This window comes from Leptonotus elevatus, chromosome 1 (genome assembly GCF_054856555.1).
Source record: "Leptonotus elevatus isolate MCC_2025b chromosome 1, RoL_Lele_1.0, whole genome shotgun sequence".
Taxonomy (NCBI): Eukaryota; Metazoa; Chordata; class Actinopteri; order Syngnathiformes; family Syngnathidae; genus Leptonotus; species Leptonotus elevatus.
In genome coordinates this window covers 22,845,362-22,871,230 of record NC_141239.1, presented here as the reverse complement: position 1 = coordinate 22,871,230, position 25,869 = coordinate 22,845,362, and the positions used below count along the sequence as shown (strand labels likewise).

Sequence of the window (25,869 nt, the reverse complement as noted above, 5' to 3'; positions counted from 1 at the left end):
ATCAAAATGTAGAATATTTAGTAGGCTACAGAAAAAACATGTAACATGTAAGATAAATAAATGTAAGCATTCTTTTTCTGTTTTATTTCTTCTTAGTAAGTTTCAGTGTCCCAACACTAGTGCGCTATTTTTCAAACAGACTACTCAGGGCTACGCATGTTGTCCTTGGGGCTAACTAGTACCCACTGGCATCATTTTTTAAGTACAATGCACATTCATCTGAGAAAAAGGCACAAGTTTGCAGTATCTCTTCTTGCTCTCTCCTTCCTCCTCCTCTGTTATGTTCTGAATAGGAGAAAAAACTAGTTAATTGGAGGCAATTAACCTCAAAGAAGCGACTCATTTACTCAACTCTGCAAGCATATTATGTCCTGCTTCGACGTCCCCTAAAAAAAGAACATAACTCATTACTGGTATTAGCAGTTATTGCAACGTTGACTTTTTAAAACCTTAATCTTGATTCAAACTCTCCTCCTCATGTTTTGTGACAGACTACATGAACCAGAACATGGCCTTGGACATGATGAATCCCGTGTACCAGCACCCCAACCCTCCGCGCACCCTCCTTCCCACCATCTCCTCGGACGACGCCGACGAGTCCGAGTACCTCAACTGCTTCAAGATTGGGCCCAACGGACCCGAATACCTCAATGAGTTCCCGTCCCACACCAACGGCAAGATCCACGCCGTCCACAAGTACAAACCGCAGAACAGCATAGACAACCCTGACTACCAGCAGAGCTTCACGCCCACGTTCAAGGCCCGCATGAACGGACACCTGCCGGCAGCGGAGAACGCGGAGTACCTGGGCCCGGACTGATAGCGCCGAGAACTGAAACGATGCCATTTCTTAGCGGTACCATCAATTATCTATCACCTCTAAAGACCCGTCCCAAAAGGTCACGCGAGCCCTGTCGGAAAGTGAAAACCTCTCGTGACGACAATGAGGAAGCGAACCCGTCCGCTGCGGACATAAAAAGGGGGAACTGAAATGAGCAACTCAATCCAAAAGACATTTTTGGTTTGACATCCTACACCCACTCAAGTTGTTACATGGACCCTCTTTGATGTGGGGGTGGGAGGGCGGGGCTTACTCACCTTTCTTGGGATCGGAATGCTGGATGGACTCTCGGTGACGCTCCTCCCCGAATGAGGAAGCATAGAATGTATGAATCGTCCACTTTAAGGGGAAAACTGGTGAAATGCATATTATGCAAAGATAATGGTGAAAAGTGGAGTTTGGAACCTGCAACACTTGTTTAACACGAATACCCCTTTTCCACTGCACAGGATCTAGTCGGGCCCCCACGGCGCTACTCACTAGAAATGACAAAAATAAACACACTGTTAGTAGGGCCTGAACGATATGGATTTTTTTGTGGTAGATGCCGATTTCGATATTTGGCACAATAAAATTCCGATAACCAATTAATCTGCCATTTGATTAAAAAAAAAATATATATAATGAATAAAATAAGTTATTTTTAAGTTACTTAATGCAACAGAGAGAAAAGTTGGCAAAAGTCAGTAGTTTTTTCTTAGGAGGGGGGGGGGGGGTGTGGGGCGCTATTTGAATCTTATCTTTGTTATCGTTATCTTATGTTGTGATATCTAAAAACAAAAAACAACAAACAAAACAAAACAACCAAAATCGGCCAAACATTGCCAAAGTTAGAAAGAGAGCTAATATCAACCGGCCGATTAATCAATTGGGCCCCAACAAATTAGCTTTCCCATTATACTCCACAGTCTCCACTTTGCTGCATTTTCTTGCTGTCCCTCAGTCTCCTCTCAAATAATATATGCCACTCTAGAAGTAAATACAGGACATATAAGCCTACCTTGTTATGTGTAATTCAATATTATACTCCATAGTCTCCACTTAACTTCAGCATCTTATTTTTATTGTTGCCCATAGTCTCCTCTTGGATAAAATTAGTTTCCATTATGTTGAGAAAAACACACACGCAAACATTAGCTTACTGTGTTAGCTCTGTATCAGACTCCCCAGTCTCCACGTTGCTGCCCTGAACCCTGTTGTTTTTTTGGGGGGCTGCCCTCATTCTCCTCTCGGATAAATCTTTTCTATTTACCTTGGTCAAAATGTTGAAATGTAAGTACAAGAGAACCTTGTTCTGTGTTTCTCTCATTATTTGGAAGTGTAAACAGAGGCGAGTAGAGTTGAGCCGGCCCACTAGTGCAGTGGAAAAGTGGCGCAATTGTAGCCTATCATGGCATATTGAATTTATTATTTTGTTATTGTGTGCAGGACACAGGACATAATTTTTCTTGCAGCGTTTTGCATGTCCAGAGAGGTACTTGAGGACAAAAAATGTTATCTTCGATTTTGATGAGTTTATTACTTTTTTTTTTTTAAGAAATAGTAAGCATACAAAAAAACAAACTGTCCGGAGGACATACGGTGAATTGTATTTCTAGTTTTGTGTGGTTTTGCGTAAATTAAGTACAAAAAAATTGAATGGACAGAAGAAGAAAAAAAACTGACTTCCCAACACATTCCTGTTTTCCCTTTTGTGGAGAGAAAATTCCAGGTCAGCTAAGGCCCTGCGTGCCTCTGTGTGCATGTGTGTATTTGTGTGTGTGACCATATCAAAAGACATAGTATTTCCCCATAGTTGCAAAAATAAAACACTTTATATAGTCTAGAAGTTCTTCCCAGGCTTGTCGACACTGTAGCTCCCCATTCTTGTATTAACTATGAAATTCCCAGTTTTAAAGGAATGCACTAAATGTAGCAGCCTGTCACAACCTACTTTTGCAGATGTGACACAGGTACATGTACAGGTATAGCAGTGTATCCACGATGCTGTGATATATATATATATATATATATATATATATATATATATATATATATATATATATATATATATATATATATATATGTATGTATATATATGTATATATATGTATGTATATATATGTATATATATGTATGTATATATATGTATATATATATATGTATATATATGTATATATATATATGTATATGTATATATATATATATATATGTATATATATATATATGTATATGTATATATGTATATATATATATATACACAGTCCGCTGTAATATATAAGCGCTGCACCATATGCAAATACTCACCTGAATTGTGATCTAAATGTGATTTAAATGTATATGAATAAATATTTTTTCGATGGAAATAAACACCATTGTCTCTTTTACTTCACCTGAAATTTTGTTCTTTATATCTTAAAAATTTTGATTCACTCACCTTATCAGTCACGAGTGCAGCACCTCAAGTCAATGACGAATCGCTGTAGATAAAATCGGAATGCATGTTAACAATGTCTCACTCTGTTTATGGTGAGTGACTTTAATCCATCACTCATGTGGAAGCTTGATAAAGTCGCATCTTGTCATTGTATGTTGAATGTGTTAAAGTATATTACTGTATGTTCATGCATTCATTAGAGTTCTGGAAATGAATGTGCAACTTTTGAAAAGGACTACACATTAACAGTGGCAGTTTGTCAATTTAGAGCTGCTTTGCTTCTTGTCGCGGTCTATTTATTTTGCATATAGTCGGGGGGGGGGGGGGGGGGGGGAATATGTAAAATGTGATTAAACAAGTTGCAGACAAAATTCCACCTTTACTCATAATTACAAAATAACTAGAAAAAAATAAACCTTAAATAGTGTAACATTCATTGTTTTAGTTATCGTTGATGTTTTGATTTGGTTACACAAAAGTACAAATATGATAATAACCTTTCAGCATGACGCACAACAGACACATTAATGAATTTATGGTTAAATCAATAGCTCTTGGGCAGGAAAGAAAGAATTATTGTTTTACTAAAAACAAAACAATTTTGTGTCTGTTTTAAAAAACAAACCTTTATTAATACATTTTCATTTTGGGATATTTTATATTATTGCTTGCATTATTTTATTTCAATAGTTATTTAATTTTGGTTATGTTATTGTCTTGTTTAATTTTGATTTTTTGCGTTTAATTTTATTATGTTGTATGTTATTATTATTGTTTTTAATTCATTTGTTTTCTTATTTTAAAACAAAATATGTATTTAATTTTGGTTATGTTATTTATTGTCTTGTTTTATTTAGACTTTTAGCGTTTAATTTTATTATGTTATATGTTATTATTATTATTGTTTTTAATTCATTTGTTTTATTATTTGTTTAATTTTTTCATGTTTAAATGTTATTTACGTTTACGATGACAGGCGTAGTTCTCAATATTGCCTCTTGGTTGCAGCACCGACTCTTCGGCTTGCTCGCCTCCACCACTGAACAAATAAGCGAGACAAAGAAGAAGAAAAAGATCAAACCCCATAACAAAATATGCGAAAGTTTCACTAAGCTGCCACTGCTGTCATCGTGTTGCTGTCTTTCCACTGACGCCTACGATGGGCTTCGTACTGGACAGAGGCGGCTTCTGTCTTCTCCTGCTGCTTATTGTGCTGTCGGAGGCCCATTTTCGATGGGTAAGTCGCGTTTTTGTGTGTGCTTCTCGTGATTTGAAAACATGACTCAGCTCTCAAAGCCGAAGCGGTAACACGCAAATGCAAATACTGCACACACAAGTCAGGTCAGCTAGTTTTTTGTAGAATGACGGCTACAATTAGCTTATGCTAACTTGCTTTTATTTATCAACGTCGTTTCTAAATATAAATGTCGACGTTGATGTTTGTCACTAAACTGGGTGTAACCAAAAATAAACAATTGGCTTCACCTATTGTCTTCTAAGTGAATCTTTCTTCAGTTTTCTTGTTCGTTAAGTTAACAAGTCGAAATTTGATATAACAGTTGGAATTGGATCCCAGTTTGAATTTGCAAACGTTCAGTCAGCTGTGCTAATTATATGCCGTATTTGCAGTTAAAAATGCCCTTAAATCTCATAGATGATGTAATGTTAACGCAAAATACAAAGACACGATTTGAAAGAGTGCGTACGTCACATCACAGCAAACCTCACGCATCATTTCAGTGACCAACAAAAAGTTTGGTGGTGGTGATACTTCCAACACATCTGACACGGGGGGCAAGAAAAACTACATTGGACTCAGAAAAAAATCGAAAGTGATACTGAAAAGTACAGAAAAAAAATACTGACTGGGGTTGCTTTGCTACATCCAGCACAAGGGGTCTTACATCTTTAATTGTAGAGTACAATAAAAGCTTGAGAATGTCAAAGCATTTTGGGGTGGGATGGGCTCTGAGTCGAAAATCTTGGACTTAGGTGCTCTCCATACAGGATGCTCAAGACACACCACTATGGAAATGAGGGGAAACAAATCGTTCCATAAAAGAAAACTTGTAGTGGTCACTGAAATAATAGGAATAAAACTCAATGGAAATCAAGCCTTGTTATTTTCATGCTCCAATAGAATTTTTGGGGAAAAGGGTAATAGAGAATGTACACAGAGCCAGTTGTGGTGGGTCACGGGTGTAGCAAAGCAGCCCCAGATCATAATTGGACCTCCTCCATGTTTCACAGTATTGCTATAGTGTTCTTTCCAAAGATCCAGTTTCATCACATCAGTTCAAAGGGCATCCTGCCAGACACTTTGTGGTTTGTCAATATGCATTTTGACACACTCCAGTCTTATTATCAATTTTTAGTGATTTCGGTGACCTTAGTGGTTTTGTTGTTAAAATAAGGGAACTAATACCTACTGTAAAACATTGATGAATATGTTTCTGGGGCTTCTTTGCCACATCTACTTGGAGTGTTGTAAATATTTGTGGGCTACAGTGAAATATCAAGACTGTTAAAACTGCAATGTTCTGCGCGGTGTCAAAAGCTAGTAGCATGTCATGAGAACAGGAAAAAAGGACCAAAACACAAAGTTACAAAAAACAAAACAAAACCCAAGAATGGTTAAGAACAAAATATCATTCCATTCTGAATAGCACTGATACATTTAAAGAAATTGTTTTATTGAAGCTGTAATTGTGACAGAAAACACAACATTTTATTTTGCAATGGAACAAAAACATTTTGAACTCTGATCACATTTGAAAATAGATGCATCATAAAGCTTACTTTCAAATAAGTCTATTTGAGTCATTCTCGTATTGAGCCTGAACCTGCATCCAACCAAAACCGGTCTATGTTCCGTTATCCTTTTATCGTATCTGGAGCATGGAAATAGGAATTTAATAACAAATTGGAATACTATTTGACCTGGTTAATGTGATTATTTATTTACTTTGCTCCTGAACTTTAAAAGTACATCATCAGCACATTAGGGGCTGTAAGGTGTCATCTTCATTTAATTGTCTTTTGTGAGGCAGTGAGCGATGTTGGCTTTTAAAATGAGTTCATTTAGAGTGTGTCAATGTTTAACTCTCAGCCTAGCCCTCGATAGACATTACTGTATTGTTCCCATTTCACACACTTCATAACAATTTTGTGATTCAATCAGGCTTGGATAAACGTCATCAAAATCTCATTGACGTGCTTTGTTTCTACTCCTCTGTCGACGTTCCATCTGTCCACTACTTGGCCATGCTCCATTATCACATGCTTCAATATCACCTTTTACCCCAACTAATCAACAATATGACTGTAACCTTAAACAAACCTATCATTTTCTTACACCAACTGTTTTTGTTGCGGGCGGGACATTCCCACGTCACTCTTGAACTGGGCAGAAAGACGCAAGAAGGCCTTGCTGTAGTACCTGCGGTTCATTCTGACTTAAAAAAAAATAAAAATAAAGGAAAAAAAAAACACTTTGTGGAGTAAGTGAATTTACTTCCCCCCCCCCCCCCCCCCAAGTCATTGCTTCCAACATGAGCATGTGAGCTCTGTGATGCTGAATAGGCAGGAAGAGTAAGAATGGCAGCGGTGGAAAAAAAGCACACGCTTGACTCTATTTAAGGCTGAATTTGCACTCCATATGCCCAATTCCCGTTTATCAACATCAAATTCGCCTTTTTGAACCTCCTGTTATTTGCTAAAATTCTCACCTATTTCCTGTTTTTATTCTCAAAATGTTCCTTTCATTTATTATTTACACCGCCATAAATCGTATTGTCACTTGACAAATCCAGTCTATGACCGAGTGATCTTTGTATTGTCTTTAAGACTGCGTGTGTTGTTTGCTGTTGTTACGGACGGCAGCTGTTGAGTCAGTGGCGTTGCCGTGACTAAACTATTGTCATATCTTTCATTCAAAACGTACGTATAAGCTTAAAATACCAAGGCGGAAAAGGAAACGTGTTTGCAGAAGTGAAATAGTTGTATTTTCAGACAAAAAGAGGCATGACAGCGGCAAAGTCACTTGAATTTCAAACGTGTACCAGGTCAAAGTTCTGTGGTGTCCTTGAAGTAGTCATAGTACTGTACTGTAGTAGTAATAATAATCACAATAACTACTGGATGTTTTTTTTCCTTTTCTTTCCTTGTTAGTATCTAAGTCAATGTTGTGTTGTGTTTGGTTAGCATGCAGCGGCGGCCCAACACTGCGTGTGGTATGGCGAGTGTGGCGAGTCCCCGGTGCCCGGAAAGAAATATAACTGCAACTACACTGGCAGTCCCAACCCTCTGGAGCCAGAGGGCTCTGACCTCCTCATGGTACGTGTCCTCATACGGGACGATAAAACCAATCCCTCAAAATGTATTTGATCATTGCTCTTTTAGTTCTTTTGTAGATATTGGATTTTTTTTTTAAATATTTGATTTGTTTTACTTTATTGTTGTATTCATGATTTTTGTTGTTGTTGTGGTATTTCAACATTGATTTCATTTTTTTAATTGACTTTTGTTTTAGTTTTTTGGTAATACTGTATTTTAAATTGATACTTATTTTATCTTTTTATTTGAGTTAGTAATTAGTATTTTTAAATACTGTAATTATTTTAAAATATCTATTGAGCATAGCATTTTTAGATTAATTGTTTTAATTTTAATAAGTATATTTTATTATCTTTGATGTTTGATTTCAATATTTTTTTATAATTAATTTAGTTGTTTTATTGTAATATTTTCATGCTCTGTATTTTGTTTTATGCATTTGTATTTTTATTTATATATATATATTGATAACTGTATTTGATTTTGTTTTATTTTAATGTTAATTTGTGATTTTTTTTTAAAAATGTGATAATTTTATCTTGTAGTTGTATTTTTAGTTTATTGCATTTTATTACAATCATTTTATTGTGTTCATTATTTTTTTATTTTCATTAGTTTCTTTTTTTATAACTTTTTTTCTTCTTTTATACTGTTATAATATCAAATATTTTATATTTTTTGTTATTTCAATTTTTGTTTTGATATTTAGTGAGGTATTCTATTTTTTATCTATTTCTTCAAATTATTTAATTTTTTATTGTGTCCTTTTATTTCTTATTGACTCTTGTATTTCTGTATGATACAGGAGCTGTGTCCCGGTTATGTCTATGGCAAACGCGAACTCTGCTGCAATGTGGACCAATTGAGCACTCTCAAAACGAGTCTCCAGCTGCCCCTGCAATTCCTGTCCCGGTATGAACTTATGCTAATCACATGAATGTGCTAACAGCGCACGTCATGGCGTAATTTCTACTGAAAGTCTTCCTGTGTGTGCGTTTTCAGGTGTCCCTCATGTTTCATCAACTTGATGAACCTCTTCTGCGAGCTGACGTGCAGCCCGCACCAGAGTCAATTCATGAATGCCACCAAGTTCAACACCTCCAGCGTGGTGGAGGTTCAGTACTACATCGGACAAACGTTCGCCAACGGTGAGTTTGCGCGCACATACGCCACTTGCCTCTAGTCATGATCTGCATTAAGCAAGTTGCGTTAATTGTTAATATGTAAAGTGACTGTATAAGATTGAACGATTATGCTGGTTGAAATGTCAGTAGAATGGATCGAGTCACTTTTGCAGCTATGTACAACGCCTGCCGGGACGTCCAAGCGCCGTCCAGCAACGTGAAGGCCTTGTCGCTGCTGTGTGGCAAGGACGCCAAGGACTGCAATGCCACCAACTGGATCCAATACATGTTTGACATCAACAATGGGCAGGCTCCCTTTCCCATCATCCCAATATTCTCGGGTAAATATTATCTTGAATACATTTTTTCATATATCAGTTTGTGAGTTATTATTATTTAAAATTGACTTTAGATGTGCCGGTGTTCGGCTACACGCCCATGAACAACAAGACGTATGACTGCTCCGAAGGCCTGGATGATGGTTCAGGTCCTTGCTCATGCCAGGATTGCACCAAGACATGTGGGCCCAAACCTGTCCCACCGCCTACCCCGCCTCCCTGGACCATCAATGGTATAGACGCCATGACCGTCATCATGTGGATCTCTTACATCGCCTTCCTGTTCGTGTTTATCGGCACGGTGCTTGCAGCGTGGTGTTACAGGTAAAAACACTCCATGCTGGCCATTTCTGTCCACCTTGCCACCCCCCTTTTTTTTGCTTTATAAATTCAAATGTCATGAAACTTTCCCAATGCGTAAGATTTTTTATTTATTTAAATGTAATTAAACTTTCCCAACGTGTAATATCATTATTATTATTAACTTTCCCAATGTGTAATATCATTATTATTATTATTATTATTATCAAATTCCAATGTAATGAAACTTTCCCGATGTGATTTTCCAACTTCAGGTCTTCATTCACTTTTCGCAGCCTCCCTCGTTCGTGGATATTAATCTGTGACTATAACTTTACTCATCACAGCTATTTTGAAAGTTTTCTTGCTATTTTTCTTCCCTATAAGTTGGACCCAGCTAGTAGGGCTGGGTTTAAAAAAATTAATAATCGATATTGAATCGATTTTCCTTTTCAAGCCCAATATCAATTCATAAAACAATGAATCAATTATTTAAATGTTTTCCCCATAAATTTTTAAGAAAGTAGAATTTTAAAGGCCGATTGTTTTTTTTTGTATCTGTTTTCTTGAAAGGCACTATTCACATGAATTTAAAAGTATTTTCTTATATATATATATTTATTTTTAACTGACTTATTGCACTTTAAGACAATTCAGAATCTTTTAAGTTAATATTTACAATTTATTAAAGTACAATTATGAAAATATTTTCATCTCATCTTTGTTGATGCCAATGTTTGTGTAACACTTAAGTGATTTTAACACGTTACTTTCATTAATAAACTAAATCATTGCCGCCCCAAAATTTACATGGGAATTTTAATATTTGCGAAGTTTTTATCATGTCCTTGACATTTGAGAAGAATTGATGTTCCATAATTAATCAATATCGCATTGATCTGATATTGTGACTAGAAATCGAATTGATTGAGAAAATTAGAATCGATATCCAGCCCTACCAGCTAGTCTGTTCAATCTCTATTTTATACTAATGACAAGAGCTGAGGTTGGTTAAAAAAATAAAATAAAATAAAAAGGTAACTAGTTTATGTGTACTTTTGTTTTAGGAAAAGGACAATCTTGTCGGAATACGAGCCCATATTGGATAGCAATAACCCGTTATCTCTCAACAGTGATAATCCTGAAGCAGGTAATTGGATTTCATTCAATTATTCTAATGACGTGTCCTTTGAGTGTATGTGTAATGACACGTAAGTAAAGTAACAGTCAAATTGTGTCCACAGTCAACGCATCATGCTGCGAAACGCTGGGCGAGCGTTTCGAGAACATGCTGCGTGTGGTCTTCAGCTCATGGGGCTCGTTCTGCGTGCGCTACCCGGGTTTGGTCATCCTGGGCAGCCTGCTCCTGGTGATGGCCGCCTCAGGCGGTCTGGTCTACATGCGCATCACCACCGACCCCGTGGAGCTGTGGTCGTCGCCAGGGAGCCAGGCGCGCCAGGAGAAGGACTACTTCGACAGTCATTTTGGACCTTTCTACAGGACTGCTCAGCTCATCATCACAACGCCGCTCAACAAGTCCTTTATCTACAAGCCCTTCATCGGAGGCTCCGACGTCCCGTTTGGTGCCATCTTGGATAAGGACATCCTCCATCAGGTGAGTCGGAGAAATAATTATTCAGAAACAATATTCATCTTGGTTTTTTAGTTTCTTGACTTGGCGCTCATATAGAAACATCTTGATGTTGTGCCATTTATATATTTTTTTTCTTGGCTTTCTGTTTTCCTAAGTCAGCGATTCAAGTTAATTTTAGTTTTCTTTTTATTTAGTTTTAATTATTTTATGTGGTTAGTTTTCTTTATTTTATTTTTTATTATTGTATTCTATATGAGTGTTTATGATTTTATTTTTGTTTTTCTTTTATTAATTTTATTTTATTTTGTTTCTATTAGGGATGGGTGAGTACTTATACGAGGTATCGGCCTTATTTCAAGGTATCGGTACTTGTGACCTGGTCGCCTTCTTATGGGTGTTTTAGGTTCAGGAACTAGAAATTAAAAATAATTGTAAAATAATAGAAATTAGGGATGCACCGAAATTCTAATTTTGGGCTGAAACTGAAAACAGAAAATGAGAAACACTTGGCCGAAACACCCCCCAAAAAATTATTATTAGCTTAGTTGTTGTTGTTTAAAAAAAATAATAATATGGCTTTGACTGTGTACTTACCTAACTAAAGTCAAGACATTGCAAATACATAAATTGAACTTGTGCTGCATTTTAGGAATGTGGGAAGCCGGATTTATTCCACTCAGATTGTCCTAGTTCTGACCTCAAAGCGTTTGTCAAATAACTAAATTAAAGTAACTATAAATACAAATATTAAATATTTGCATTTTTTTCGCTTCAGACAAAACTTTTGAGTTGTTTTACAGCCTCTGCCAAGATTGCAGATATATGTTTGAATCGACTTCAGTCTATAACGAATGGGGAAATGGGGAAGTGACGTATGCCATAAAACAGTTAGCACATTTGTAGTTTTTTTGGCAGGGTTCCTGCAACCCTCCTCAAAAGCTGCGTTTCCTCCGCAGGATGTTCGGGTTTGGGGATGGGGGTATGGATTTTCACAGGAACCAGCCTCTCAGCCGGCCCGCTTGTGGCTGTGTCTCCACTGCGGAGTACGACCCATTTCGCGACGTCCCAAGTTTCGATCGACACGTAAACAACGTGCGACGGTTTCTCTCGTGACGTCACCTTGCGACGAAAATCACAACGAGGAAAGAGAAAAACTTTAGGTGGTTGCTGTTTTTCTCTGCTTTTTATTTGATGTACTTAGCGTTGATGGATGGTTTGGGTGAGAGGAGACAGCGTTTAGATGACGAATTTGAAAAGGCTAACAGTAGAGTGGAACGAAAATAAGCAAAGGATTATTAAGAGAATTGTTTTGGTGGAAGAGACTTAAGCCGTGAATGCATCATTGTCGCGCATAAAGGTAAGATAATTTTTTATACTAAATAATTTTTAGCCAATCAGTACGAAAGCTCGATCGGGAATTTATCGGGCCGGCAGAGTACCCGTAAGTTCCTGTAAATGTGGCCCGGTTGGGAAGGCCCCTGCAGTGGAGACGCGCACATATGGGGCTGGCCCCGTAAATTTACCCTGAAGTTCCTGTGGTGGAAACGCGGCTAAAGTTGCTTAGTGCCAGTAAAAGCGATACAGGCTCAGGCTGTGACAAAGGTACCATTAAACTAGCTGTAAGTCGATGTTTCAGCAGAAGCGTTCTATTCTTTGAATGTTGAAAAGTTACTTAGTATTGCTTAAAAATCTTGTAAATTATGTTTTGCCGTTCACAGTCTGTCTCACCATGGGGGTCAACATAGTTGAGTGATGTCAGATTGAAGCCAGTTGGTCTTGTTTGTGATAATGCAATGTTACTGAGTGAGCAAACATTGTCTTTCTAAGGTGCCCTGAAAAGTGATGAATGGAGGATTTTGCCTGACTCCAGCGACCTGCTGCTGCAACCCCAAAGTTGTTATTTGTTTTTCCATTCTTCAAACCCACCAGGTGCTGGACCTGCAGCTCGCCATCGAGGCGCTTGTCGCCCCATACGAAGGCCAAAGCGTCACACTGAAGGACATCTGCCTGGCCCCGCTGGCCCCTTACAACGACAACTGCACCATCTTGAGTGTCCTCAACTACTTCCAGAATAGTCACGCTGTACTGGATCACTTGGTTCAGGACGAATTTTTCACCTACGCCGACTTTCACAGCCACTTCCTCTACTGTGTCAGGTTCACTTCCGCCTCCTTTTTCTTTCTTATGCACTTCCGAGGTGTGAAGTGATTTACAATGTTTCAAAATGGATGAGAATTAGTGTCTAACAACATGTTTTTGTATTACAGCGCACCAGCGTCCCTCAACGACACCACTCAACTCCACGATCCTTGTCTCGGCACATTTGGAGGTCCCATCTTCCCTTGGCTGGCCCTGGGTGGCTACGACTGTAAGCTTTACGCACACTAAATATATTACAAGGACAACACTTTCCTCTGCACCTATAAAGTTGTATAATCAGGGTTTAAACAGCTATTACATATTTTTATTGTGTTCAAAAATGCTGTGCTATGTTGGTCAAAGATCTTCTGTTCATGTAGTGTTCCTTTGCTGCAACATTGTTAGGGAAGTAATGAGAGCCAATGCAAGAGATATATCAATCACCTTTACAATGACAATACTCAGTTATGAGTGGCAATGTCATAAAGGTAGTCATGTATTGATATTAGTTTATATTAGTCTATATTTATAGTTTGCAGTGCAGCTCTTATGTAGGTCAGCACAGTAGCCAAAACCTTCCTCAGTCTACCTAATGAAGATGAACAATATAGTTGTACAGTATATATTTTTTTAATGACACTTTGCATGATCCATGATTATGTGACCTAGTGTTTCTTTTAAAAGTCTCTGTAATACAGACCCTCCCTTTTCTGAAGCTCTGCTTCATCCATCCATTTCCTGTATTGAGTTGACTATGAGAAACATATTTTTGTCAAGGATGCAGTTGATAATTTTTATTTTTATTTTTTTTGCTTGTACTTAATTTTGTTTGCTTTTTGTTTTTGCCAGCCACCAACTATAACAACGCAAGTGCACTTGTCATCACCTTCCCAATCAACAACTACCTCAACGACACTGACAAACTGGACAAAGCTCGGGCGTGGGAAAATGAGTAAGACGTTTTATTTTGTTGTTTTGTTTTTTGTTGTTTTGTTTTTTGTTTTATTCTGAATTGTGCTGTCACCGTATGCCTCACTTACAAAACATCTTCACTTTCTCCACCCATGACCTGGCATCTAAGATGAGTAAAGATCCTCCATTTTCAAGTGGCAGCTAGACAAGAGCACAATTAGTATTAGCTAACAATGTTAGCTTCTGATAAGATACCTAGATATCCGAGCTTTCTTGCCATTGATCTCCTTCTTTAAAGTGTGTGTATGTGCACTCCAGATTCATCCGCTTCATGAAGGAGTTCAGCAACCCCAACCTGACCATCGCCTTCAGCGCCGAGCGGAGCGTCGAGGACGAAATCAACCGGGAGAGCAACAGCGACATCAGCACCGTCGTCCTCAGCTATGCCATCATGTTTGTCTACATCTCGCTGGCGTTGGGACACATAAACAGCTGGAGGAGACTGCTAGTAAGCGACCGCTATCACGAGTTCACGTCACGTCACGTGCTGCAGATACAATAAAACCGGCTCAACCTGCTGCAGCATGACTTGATGGCTTACATTAAGGGAGCAGCAGAGGAAGGAAAAGGGCAATTTAGTTTCATTTAAATGGCACCAAGTCACTACGTAAGTTATCTCAAGACACTTGTTATATGGAGCAGGTTAATAAAAAGACCCAGCATGAGATAAAAACAGGAAAACGACAACAATTCAACACAGACAGGACAAGGCCCTCTGCCTTGACGAGCTGAATAGATTAGTGGGTAAACATAAGGGTTAGTCCAAATGTGTATTTAAAAAGTTGTGAAACTTGAATAAGAGTTAATGAGATCGACAAAGAATGTAGAAGGAAAAGTAGTAGCAATTCAATGTTGTAGATCTACAGGGTATAACTACATATTATAACAATATATTATTAATAATAAGCAAATGTCATGTTCTTGATGAGGGCTCACAGAATTAATTCAATGTGATTGTGAGACCATCAGATCGGTAACATTTAAAACAAAAACAAAAAATGCCAGCCTCTAATTGCAGCTTTATAGCTGTTATGTAAAATAACCTAATGTGAAAGAACAAATAACACACTGGTTTCCTCTCACATCCCTAAAATGCATATCATTGAAGACTCTGAATCAGGGTTGTCAAACATACGGGGTCCGTGCAGGTCAAAACCATCAGGTGGTCCAATCAAACAACACAAACTGCAGTTTTTCCGCTATAATGAATTGTTGCTAATTTTTTACACTGGATTGCGTGCTGACAACCACTTAAATGACATTCTGAAATATAGCTGTTATTCAGCATTTGATACCCCCAGATTACTATGCAATAAGATAATAAATAGGATTGTTTTCAGAATGTATTTGTAACTATTTGCCCAAAAAACAACAACCAAACAATAACAGGAAATATTTTGAACTCTATAAGGCCACGGACATACTGGTCCGACCCACCTGGATCAAATTTAGGTGTGGCCCCTGAATTAAAATCAGTTTGACACCCCTGGTCTACATTATCATATAGACCTTAATATCCATAATAATGAGCTTTTTGCATGCACACATACAGGTGGACTCCAAAATTTCTCTGGCCATAGCGGGCATCCTGATCGTGCTGAGCTCAGTGGCATCCTCGCTGGGCATCTTCAGCTACTTTGGCATCCCCCTCACCCTCATCGTCATCGAGGTCATTCCCTTCCTGGTGCTGGCTGTCGGCGTGGACAACATATTCATCATTGTGCAAACGTACCAGGTATGTGCTTCAATCCATCAACTAGTCCCTTTGAACAAGGTTTAACTAATCTATTCTTGTTTGTTTGTTTGGGTGTAAGCGAGATGAGCGGATGCCCCAGGAGGAACTTCACCAACAGATAGGCCGCATCCTCGGTGATGTCGCACCCAGCATATTCCTGTCCTCTTTCTCAGAGACGGTGGCCTTCTTTCTGGGTATGCAAAAACTAGAGATACATCGATTTTTTTAAATTTATTTTTTAGGGCCGATACCGATTATAGGTAGTCAGGGAGGCCGATAACCAATATTTGAAGCCGATATACATTTACAGGAAGAAGAAAAAAAAAGTTGGTGTCAACATTTTTAATAATAAAATAATCATAAAAACTCTAGCACTTGACTGCTTAAATGCCTTCAAGCACATGTTTATTAAACAGCTTTTGTGATTTACAACATGTTAAAGGTTAGGTTTTTTGTTTGCAATCAGCTTTTGCACCAGCTATATAATGTGGCTTCCGCACACTAACTCCCAAATAGCCGCTAATTTGCGGGCTAACTGTTAGTTCCTGGGCTAACCATTCACCCACACGCTAACCCCGGGATAAATCCCAAATAGCCGCTAAAAAAATGGCATTTAGTTAGCCCGCAAGCTAACCTAATAGCCGTTAATTTGCGATCTAGCTACCCGCTAATTCGCGGGCTAACGGTTAGCTCGCGGGCTAATAGCGCTGCACGAGCAACCAATCAGATGGTGCTGTGGGTGGGTCAATGCTGCAGGGAGTCAACAGCCGCCGACTCAGAGCAGACAGAGGAGAAAAGCGCCTGTCGGAGCAAAAATAACAGTTTTTAATATATCGGCCATCAAAATAAAAAAAGAGGCCAATGCCGATATTCATAAAATGCTGAATATTGGCGCCGATTATCACTCTATCCCTAACAAAAACGCATGACATTGAAAGCGAATATCCTGAATCTTTTCAATGGTGAGTGATGTATTTTCTAATTTCTTGTTTTTCTACAGGAGCACTGTCCAACATGCCTGCAGTCAGGACCTTCTCCCTTTTTGCTGGCCTGGCTGTTTTTATTGATTTCCTGTTGCAGATCAGCTGCTTTGTTAGCCTTCTGGGCTTGGACCTGAAGAGGCAGGAGGTGAGCCTCAACATTGGCCACGCATTCAAGATGATTATAGTAGAATTTCCTAAATTGTGCTGTCACAAAAGGCGAATCGTCTGGACATCATCTGTTGCGCCAAACTTCCCGAAGGTCAGGAAACAAGGACGGACAGCATCCTCTTCCGCTTTTTCAAGAAGCTGTATGCGCCGTTCATCCTCAAAGAGTGGGTGCGGCCCATCATTGTAAGTGCTTCAGTTGAATGTGTCTGCAGCAGCTTTATTAAATTTTTAACAAAAGTTGTCATTTGATACATAACTTTATTCAGGTGGCTGTGTTTGTGGGAGCGTTGTCCTTTAGTATTGCTGTGGTGAATAAAGTTGAGATTGGACTGGATCAGCAACTTTCCATGCCTGATGTAAGCCAATTGGGATAAACACATCCATCGAAAGAGATCAATTCAGTCCATGTTGTGCATATTAAAATGTATCCTCGTATGATTTTTTCTGTTCAAACAGGATTCCTACGTATTGGAGTACTTCAAGAACTTGAGTCAGTATCTCCACACGGGAGCGCCGGTCTACTTTGTAGTGGAAGATGGCTTGAACTACAGCAGCCTTGAGGGCCAAAATGTCGTGTGCGGCGGCGTGGGCTGCAACAACAATTCGCTGGTGCAGCAAGTCTACTCTGCGTCGCTCATCAGCAACTAGTATGGCTTACATTTTCAAATTAAAATGTTTAAAAATGTAAGCGACAATATGGAATTCTCTTTTTATTTAAAACAAATAATATCAGTTCCACCGTCGCCTTCACACCTTCCTCCTGGCTGGATGACTATTTCGACTGGGTCAAGCCGCAGTCCACCTGCTGTCGTTATTACAATGCCACAAGAGCTTTCTGTAACGCTTCAGGTAAATCTTTATCTAATGTCAACTTCTCTCTGGCTGACTTTTTCCCTACATTCTAACTATTATCTTTGCACACAGGCAAACACACTGGCACGTGTTGTTAACACTGCAGTGCTCTTACACAAGGTGAAAAATATTTATAGTTACCGGTAGTTTACTTCTTGCTGAACAGTAGGAGTTGAACCATTGTTGACATGACCACTGCACAATAATGATAATAGCTTGAAGTTGATTAATCACCTATTTTATTTAATCACCTGTCAGGTATTTTGGCAAGAACATCATGGATGCCTCGCAGAAATCAATAAGTGGTCGGTCGGCGCAGCAAACTAGAACAAGCCTCTGAAAATGAAAGCGGTAGCAGAGTCAAAGTGCAAGTTTATGCTCAAATGTAAGAAAAGCACAAGCGCATGATCATCTGGAAAGGCATTCGTTAACGTAAGCTGACCAACAGCCTAAATCCTCATGTCAGGTATCAGAGAATTAACCGAAAGTGTCTTGTAACCGTGAAAAGACAAACAAATGCAGCTATCTTCTTAGACAAAACAAAGATGTGTGGTGTTTGGTTGAGTTTTGGGCAGTTCAGGGTGTTATCCTGCTTCTTGCCGGAACTCTGGAAATCTGGGATTGACTTCATTCACCCAAAAATGCCAAAATTCAAAATAAATAAATAAATGTGAAAATAAAAATGGATTAAAAAAAAAATAGAATTAAAAAAATAAATATGAATGGAAATAAAAACAACAAATATATAGATTATAATAAATAAATACAAACTAGATATAATAATTAAATAAATAAAAAAATGAGATTCAAAAAATAAATATAAAAATAAATGGAAATAAATACAAAAATAAATATAATTAAATGTCCATCTATAAATAAAAAGGCTCTGCGCTCATATTTATTCATGCTGCAGACGCTGTCAGCATGAAATTCATCATGAAATGTTATTCAAATGAGGGAGCGGTCTTGGGTTGGACTCCGCCGTTGCATACTGGTAAGAGTGAGTGGATTAGTGAACAAGGAAGTCTCGCCGGCTTGCATGGAGAGCTCCAGCAATGGACGACTATCTTGTCCACTGTCACCACAACTTGCGACTTGAGTTGCTCGACAACTTCACACAAGTTCCTGTACACAGCAAGGTCCATTGTTTCTTTCATGTGTGTGAATTCTCTCTTGCTGTGGAACGAGTCCGACTTAGACTCACATGTTGATCAACCAATAGATGAATAGTTCAACCTAAGACCGCCCCCTCATATGAATAACATTTCATGCTGACACGTCTGCAGCATGAAATAAATAAATATGAGAGCAGAGCCTTTTTATTTATAGATTGACATTTAATTCTATTTGTATATTTAATTTTGTATTTCCACATTTATTTTTATATATTTTTTGTTTTTATTTCCATTTATATAAAAAAAAATTTGTATTTAGTTTTTGAATTATATTTTTAATGTCCATTTTTATTGTCACTTTTATTTATTTTTTAATTTTGGCATGTTTTGTCCTCCATAAACTAGGAAAAATCACTTGAACCAATACCTTCACAATCATAATGTCTCTATACAGTAGAGTGCATTACAGTTCTTACCAACTGGCTTGTGGTTTTCTAGTGGTGGACCCATCCTGTGTGCACTGTCGACCCATGACACAAAGCGGGAAGCAGAGGCCTGTGGGTGACGACTTCATGAACTTTCTCCCCATGTTCCTGTTGGACAATCCCAACGTCAAGTGTGGAAAAGGGTAATTCCATCTCCTAAGTTTCTTGCGTGTATGTGTTTATTTTTTTAAGTATGTAACCCATCACCAACCTCACTATTTGTTTTCGTTGCAGCGGCCATGCCGCCTACGCCACTGCAGTGGACGTTTATCCCAACAACACCCAGGTGGGAGCCAGCTACTTCATGACCTTTCACACCATCCTGAAGGAGTCGTCGGACTACATTGACGCGTTGAAAATGGCCCGCATCTTGGCTGGCAACATCAGTCAGACCATGGACCACAAGGTCTTTGCCTACAGGTGGGTCCTACTTGTACTGTCATACAAAAAGTCTTTGTGTAACACGCTGCTTCTTGTAGAAAAAGAAATGTGCAAGTTTCTGTAATTTCTCAAATACAGCAGTGTAAGAAGTGTCAATATAAAATTTGTTTGAATTTGACAGGACATCATTTTTTTCTCAATATTCTTACATGACATATATATGAAGATAAAATGTTAATTTATTTGTAGTGTATGCCATGTGAAAAAAGTAAACCACTATTCATCTATCAGGGCTATTGAGTAGTAAGGCTCAAGAGGTCTTTTCTTACAAAAATCTAAGAAAACTGGTCAAGGAGGCTTCAACAAGACTTAGATTCCAGGAATTTCTGGCAAGTACAAACTTTTCGTACAGATTTGACTTGATCATACGTCTGGACAATGGGGTAGGGTAGCAATACAGAAGCCTCATACAAAAAAGCCGATCAGGGAGGCTGCACAAAGCCCATCAGCAACATTTAGATATCTGCAGGAATTTCTGGCAAGTACTGGCCTTTAAATTGGTCAGGGATGCTGTAAAGAAGCCTACTGCGATAATACAACACTTGATGAATTTCTTCCAAGTACTGGTACTCTGCCATATAGGTGACAACAATCTGCTGTATCCCTTATACTTCTGAGCTATGGGACAGAGTGGGGGGGGGGAAAAATCCAAATCCAAATAACGCGGTTAACTCATTCAAACCCAAATAGGTATAAATACGTTTTTTAATACTTTGTCCTTTACTCTCAAACACGTATTTATAGGTTTGTTTTTTATGCTAGAGCGTTAAGAAGGCTTTGATGCAGCTTCTGACCTGAAGAGGTTGCTTAAAGAAATGGTAGTTATTACAAAAAAAACGGCCAGAAGGTTGCAGCAGAGTACAAGAGCTCAGCCACTGCCATGTTGCAAAAAGCTCTGTGTGCCAGTTTTCCCCAGGAATGTGAATAATGATGAAACTTAGCTATATTCTAATGCTAATTGCTGCAAAACGGAAACAGATACAAATGTACTTTTTTCTGATGAAAGAAGAGACACTAATCTTTATTTTAGTAGGTTCCATGTTTTCATAGCAATAGAACACAATATTCTGTGGGCCTTGCAAAATCAGTCAAAATCCAGTAAAACGGCCAGGAGCGAAGGGAGTTGCTTCAGTGAAAATGGCTGGGAGTGAACGAGTTAAGGAGGCTCCAAAGAGATACAAGATTTCAAGCAAGCACTAGTTGTGTGTTGTGGAATTTTCAGTAATTCGGCGAGCTAAATGAAACGGTCTGCAAAACAATTTGTCTTTTGAGTTTCTTTATATTTAAAACTTCGAATATGCACAAGTCTAACAGAGCAGTCTACATGATAGTGGTCTGTGAGCGAGTGTGCAGTAAGAATCATGGGAAGATTCTTTATGCTGCCAGGTTAGGGTTTTTTGGGGGAGGAAAAAGGGAGGTCGGCTAGACAGGAAAGCAAGCCGTCTGTTCCGAGCAGGCTTATCAGTCAAGGTCACTTCGATATTGCTTCATGTACAAGAAGTGAAAAGCACATTGTTAAAGAAAATACAGGTGTCTACAATACAGTATAAACTTATGTTAATACGTGCTGAATAATTATTTACCATAACATGCGTCATACTTGTGATACCAATCGGATGTATTTCCCACACTTCTGGAATATAACGAAGAGTGGCAAGATAGAAACCTCATCCAATTAAACTGGGCAGGGAGGGTAGCCACTAGCCAGAGGCCTGCAGCAACTTTAAAAGGGGTGCAAGAATTTCAAGTGCTGTCTGTGGCTCTCCTTTCCCCAGCCTGTAAAACAACAACTATTGCTATAAGGTGCAGATATCTGCGATATAACTTAACATGTAACCCTATAGCGGCCACTAACTAGCACCTGCTTTGCAGCGTCTTCTACGTGTTCTACGAGCAGTACCTGACCATCGCGTACGACACAGCCTTCCAATTGAGCGTGTCGCTGGGCGCCATCTTCGTGGTCACCACAGTGCTGCTGGGCTTCGAGCTGTGGTCGGCCGTGCTGGTGTGCGGCACCATCGCCATGATCCTGGTCAACATGTTTGGCGTCATGTGGCTGTGGAACATCAGCCTCAACGCCGTCTCGCTCGTCAATCTGGTCATGGTGAGCAGAGTAGTGTGAGCCTGTGATGCTACTACTAGCTTTTTGTGTACAACTTTTTCTTTTTGCAGGCCTGTGGGATTTCTGTGGAGTTCTGCAGTCATCTGGTTCGGGCTTTTTCTGTCAGCATGAAGAAGAGCAGAGTGGAACGGGCTGAGGAGGCGCTGGCTCACATGGGCAGCTCGGTAAGTCTGAACTATTTTGTCTAGCTAACAAATTAATCAAATAAATAATAAATTAATAATACAAGTAGGTTAGCAAATGAAGCATATATCAATAAATTAATAACACAAGAGCTAATAACAAGAAAATTAATGACGAAGGCTTTCCCCCCCTCGTACATCTCCTTTTTTCACATTATCAATTGTCCTACAAATGTACACAGTACAGGCCAAAAGTTTGGACACACCTTCTCATTCAATACTTGATTTATTTTCATGACTGTACATTGTAGATTCTCACTGAAGTCATCAAAACTATGACAACGAACACATTTGGAGTTATGTGAAAATAATAAAATAAATAGCTACCCTTTTCTCTGATTACTCTTTCACACATTCTTGGCATTCTCTCGATGAGCTTCAAAAGGTAGTCACCTGAAAGGGGTTTCCAACAGTCTTTAAGGAGTTCCCAGAGGTAAGAATCAAGTCAAGAGTATGCAAAAAAAAAAAAAAAAAAAAGTAACCAGAGCAAAGGATGGCTATTTTGAAGAATCTATAATCTAAAACATGTTTTCAGTTATTTCACCTTTTTTTTTTTTCCCCCCATAACTCGACATCAGTTCATATATAGTTTTGATGCCCTCAGTGAGAATCTGCAAAGTAACCAGTCATGAGAATAAAATAAATGCATTGAATAAGAAAGTGTGTCCAAACATTTGGCCTGTACTGTATATGTTGACCAATATAAAATGTGAAAACTCTTAAGTCCAAACCAAATGATGAATGTATAAAGTAACACATTTTCTCTTTTAACTTTGTTTGGCCTCTTAGCTGTAAAAAAAAAAAAAAGGGTATACAATCCCAAAACACTTAACAAGCTTTTGAGCTGTATAGTCAAGGTTTTAAGGAACATTTTTTGTGACTATAGGGGTGGCGTGGCTCAGTGGTAGAGTGGTCGTCTCCCAACCCAGAGGTTGTGGGTTCAATCCCATGCCATTATGACCACGTCAAAGTATCCTTGAGCAGGATACTGAACCCCCAATTGTTCCTGATGCTACATCATCAGTAGGTGAACGAGTAGTCAAATATAAAGCGCTTTGAGGGCCTTATTAGGTGAAAGAGCGCTATTTAAATGAAGTACCATTTACCATAAAGTACATGATAGAAGTATAGGCTACAGGTTTTGTCAATTACTGATATTTTCTTGCCACAGGTGTTCAGCGGAATCACACTGACAAAGTTCGGCGGCATCCTCATCCTGGCGCTATCCAAGTCACAGATCTTCCAGGTGTTCTACTTCCGCATGTACTTGGCCATCGTGCTGCTGGGTGCCGCGCACGGCCTCATTTTTCTGCCCGTGCTGCTCAGCTACATAGGTCAGTACACAACGGATGACGCATGTATGATGCCCAGAAAAAGTCTTCACACCCCTTTTAACTCATTCACTGCCATTGACGGCTATAAATGTCAAAAATTCATTTAACTATTTCTATTAGTTAAACATTTTTTCCACTTTTGTTAACAAGAGTATTAAAACCTAGAATTGTTTTTATTGTACATTTAGAACAGATATGAAATTTGTGATTAATTGCGAGTTAACTAGTGAAGTCATGTGATTCATTACGATTAAAAACTTTAATCGCTTGACGCCCCGAATTTTGTAATAATTTTTTTTCTTTTTAATTGATTCACTGCCATTGACGGCTATAAACGTCAAAAATTCATTTGAACTATTTCTATTAGTTTAACATTTTCCCCCCTTTTGTTAACAAGACTATGAAAACCTAGAATTTTTTTATTGTCACTGCCATTGACGGCTATAAACGTCAAAAATTAATTTAAGTATTTCTATTAGTTAAACATTTTTTTCCACTTTTGCTAACAATAGTATTAAAACCTAGAAATGTTTTTATTGTACATTTAGAACAGATGTAAAATTTGTGATTAATCGTAAGTTAACTAGTGAAGTCATGCGATTAATTACAATTAATAATTGTAATCGCCTCTTGCCCCTAATTTTTAATAATCTTTTTTAAAAATGAATTTATGGCAGTAAATGAGTTAAGCTCCACATTTCAACTTGGCTTTATTAACTCATTCACTGCCAGCTCATTAAATATGACATCCATAGCCGTCAATGGCAGTGAATGAGTTGTTGTTTTTTTTTAAATCAGGAGAAGTTTGCCCAGATGAAACTAGAGCTGTTCATAATGACTGAAGAAAAATAAATGAATAAAATAATAACAGTACTAAACAATTAATTAACCCTCCCATATTATTTTGTTTGGGCTTATGGGGTAGGGTGGCACAAAGGCAAAAAAATGATAAATCCATACATTTGAAATGCTTTCTTTTTCTATCCACTGTATACTGAGCACGTGTCACCCTGGCAGGTCCCTCGTCCAACAAGGCAAAGGTATTTGCAGCCAACAGGCGCGTCATCGGCACCGAAAGGGAGCGGCTCCTCAACTACTAAGACAGACAGACAGATGGACGGACGGCCTGCCGGGACAATGATGCTTTTGTCTGAGCAGCGCGTGTGGGTTGTGAGTGCCACGTGGTTTTCTTTTTTTCCATCTTTTTCCCGCCGTGACTGCAAACGCTGGTCATGGGCGCAACTGTCTTTTAACACGGATCGGACTGAGGACTATGACTTGACATTTCTGGTCACACTACAATTATCAAGACTGGAATATCATGCAGATCTGTCAATTGACACTCGTGCGTTCGTTGTAGGCGATTTGGGAATCTTTATAAGGGAATACTGGTCAGTTTTTTAAAAACACATATGCATATATACAACAAACACAATTTATCCAAGTTTTTTTTTTCTCAGCATATGTCAGAGCTCAAGCTAACATTTTCCAAGAATCCCTCACTGGTTCAAAAGTAATGATGCAAATAACATGCGGTTTGTAACTATTGTAGTGACTCAGGTTTTTGCTGTCTCGTAGTTGACAAGATAGGTACTAAATCCATCAGGGTTGGGCACACTTTAGCAAAGTGTACTTGAGGAAGTCCTATCATGGGTGAACTTTGAACAATAAGACGTTTTTGCAGTTGCTAAACAGGTTTAAGTGTAAGCTTTACCCACATGTGTGAATACCTCTAATTTATAGAGCTAACTTGTCTTAAATATTCTTTCACATCCTTGACCGAAATGTTTAGTAAGTTATTATTTTACAGTATTAAGTCTTCACTCAGCATTAACTGGAATATTGGAACATGTGTACAATGACGGCTTTTTTTTTTTTTTTGAATGAACAGTACCACTTTTCTTTTTGTTTGTTGGGATACAACTTTTAATTGATTGCAATTGTGTTGTCTTTGGAGTGAAAATGAAGCTATGTTAAAGTGACTCAACCATTCCTTTTGGATACTAGTTTTTAAAACAATTTTAATACATTATTGAAAAGTTCTCATCAAAAAATAACATGCAAGCCTGTGGCTCTTACTTGGCCTTTTCTATCTCCTAATGTTATTTTAGGCAGTGGCCCTCGGGGGTCTGCGTGCTGTATCTTGGAGGTCCGCAATAATCATTTGCAATTCATTCTGTTGTTGCATTGGGCCAATTAAAAGCTCAAATATGATTGTGACGTATCATCACAGAAATCTGACATCCTTGCATGAATTACGTCGGTGAGGTAAGAATAAAAGGCATAAGTCTACTTTTTTAGAGAATAAACACTTCTTATCCAGAATAAAAATTGTAATATTGTCAGAATAAAGTTGTATTTTTGAAATTCACTTTTTAAACTGTGACTTTCTT

The 25,869-nt window shown here is 38.4% G+C and overlaps 2 protein-coding genes across 3 annotated transcripts in view; both read left to right on the top strand.

Annotated features, from left to right (window-relative positions):
- The window catches only part of egfra (epidermal growth factor receptor a (erythroblastic leukemia viral (v-erb-b) oncogene homolog, avian)), a 58,102-nt gene extending 57,048 nt beyond the window's left edge, over positions 1-1,054 (top strand). For both annotated transcript variants that reach the window (XM_086085216.1, XM_086085205.1), the window contains one exon: positions 492-1,054. In XM_086085216.1, coding sequence (XP_085941342.1) covers positions 492-820 — 329 coding nt within the window. In that variant the 3' untranslated portion in view covers positions 821-1,054. The remainder of the gene's footprint in view (positions 1-491) is intronic.
- Positions 1,055-4,335: 3,281 nt separating this feature from the next.
- Positions 4,336-25,847, top strand: npc1 (Niemann-Pick disease, type C1). Its single transcript, XM_086085192.1, has 25 exons — positions 4,336-4,494; positions 7,461-7,592; positions 8,398-8,504; positions 8,595-8,740; positions 8,890-9,057; positions 9,129-9,378; positions 10,422-10,504; positions 10,599-10,969; positions 12,878-13,104; positions 13,216-13,316; positions 13,937-14,039; positions 14,318-14,507; positions 15,612-15,794; positions 15,874-15,988; positions 16,795-16,922; positions 16,994-17,128; positions 17,212-17,301; positions 17,402-17,592; positions 17,679-17,794; positions 19,411-19,540; positions 19,632-19,817; positions 21,711-21,942; positions 22,011-22,124; positions 23,314-23,476; positions 24,494-25,847. The coding sequence occupies exons 1-25, from the start codon at positions 4,417-4,419 to the stop codon at positions 24,574-24,576; spliced, it is 3,822 nt and encodes a 1,273-aa protein (XP_085941318.1). The 5' UTR covers positions 4,336-4,416; the 3' UTR covers positions 24,577-25,847.
- The last annotated feature ends 22 nt before the right edge of the window (positions 25,848-25,869 follow it).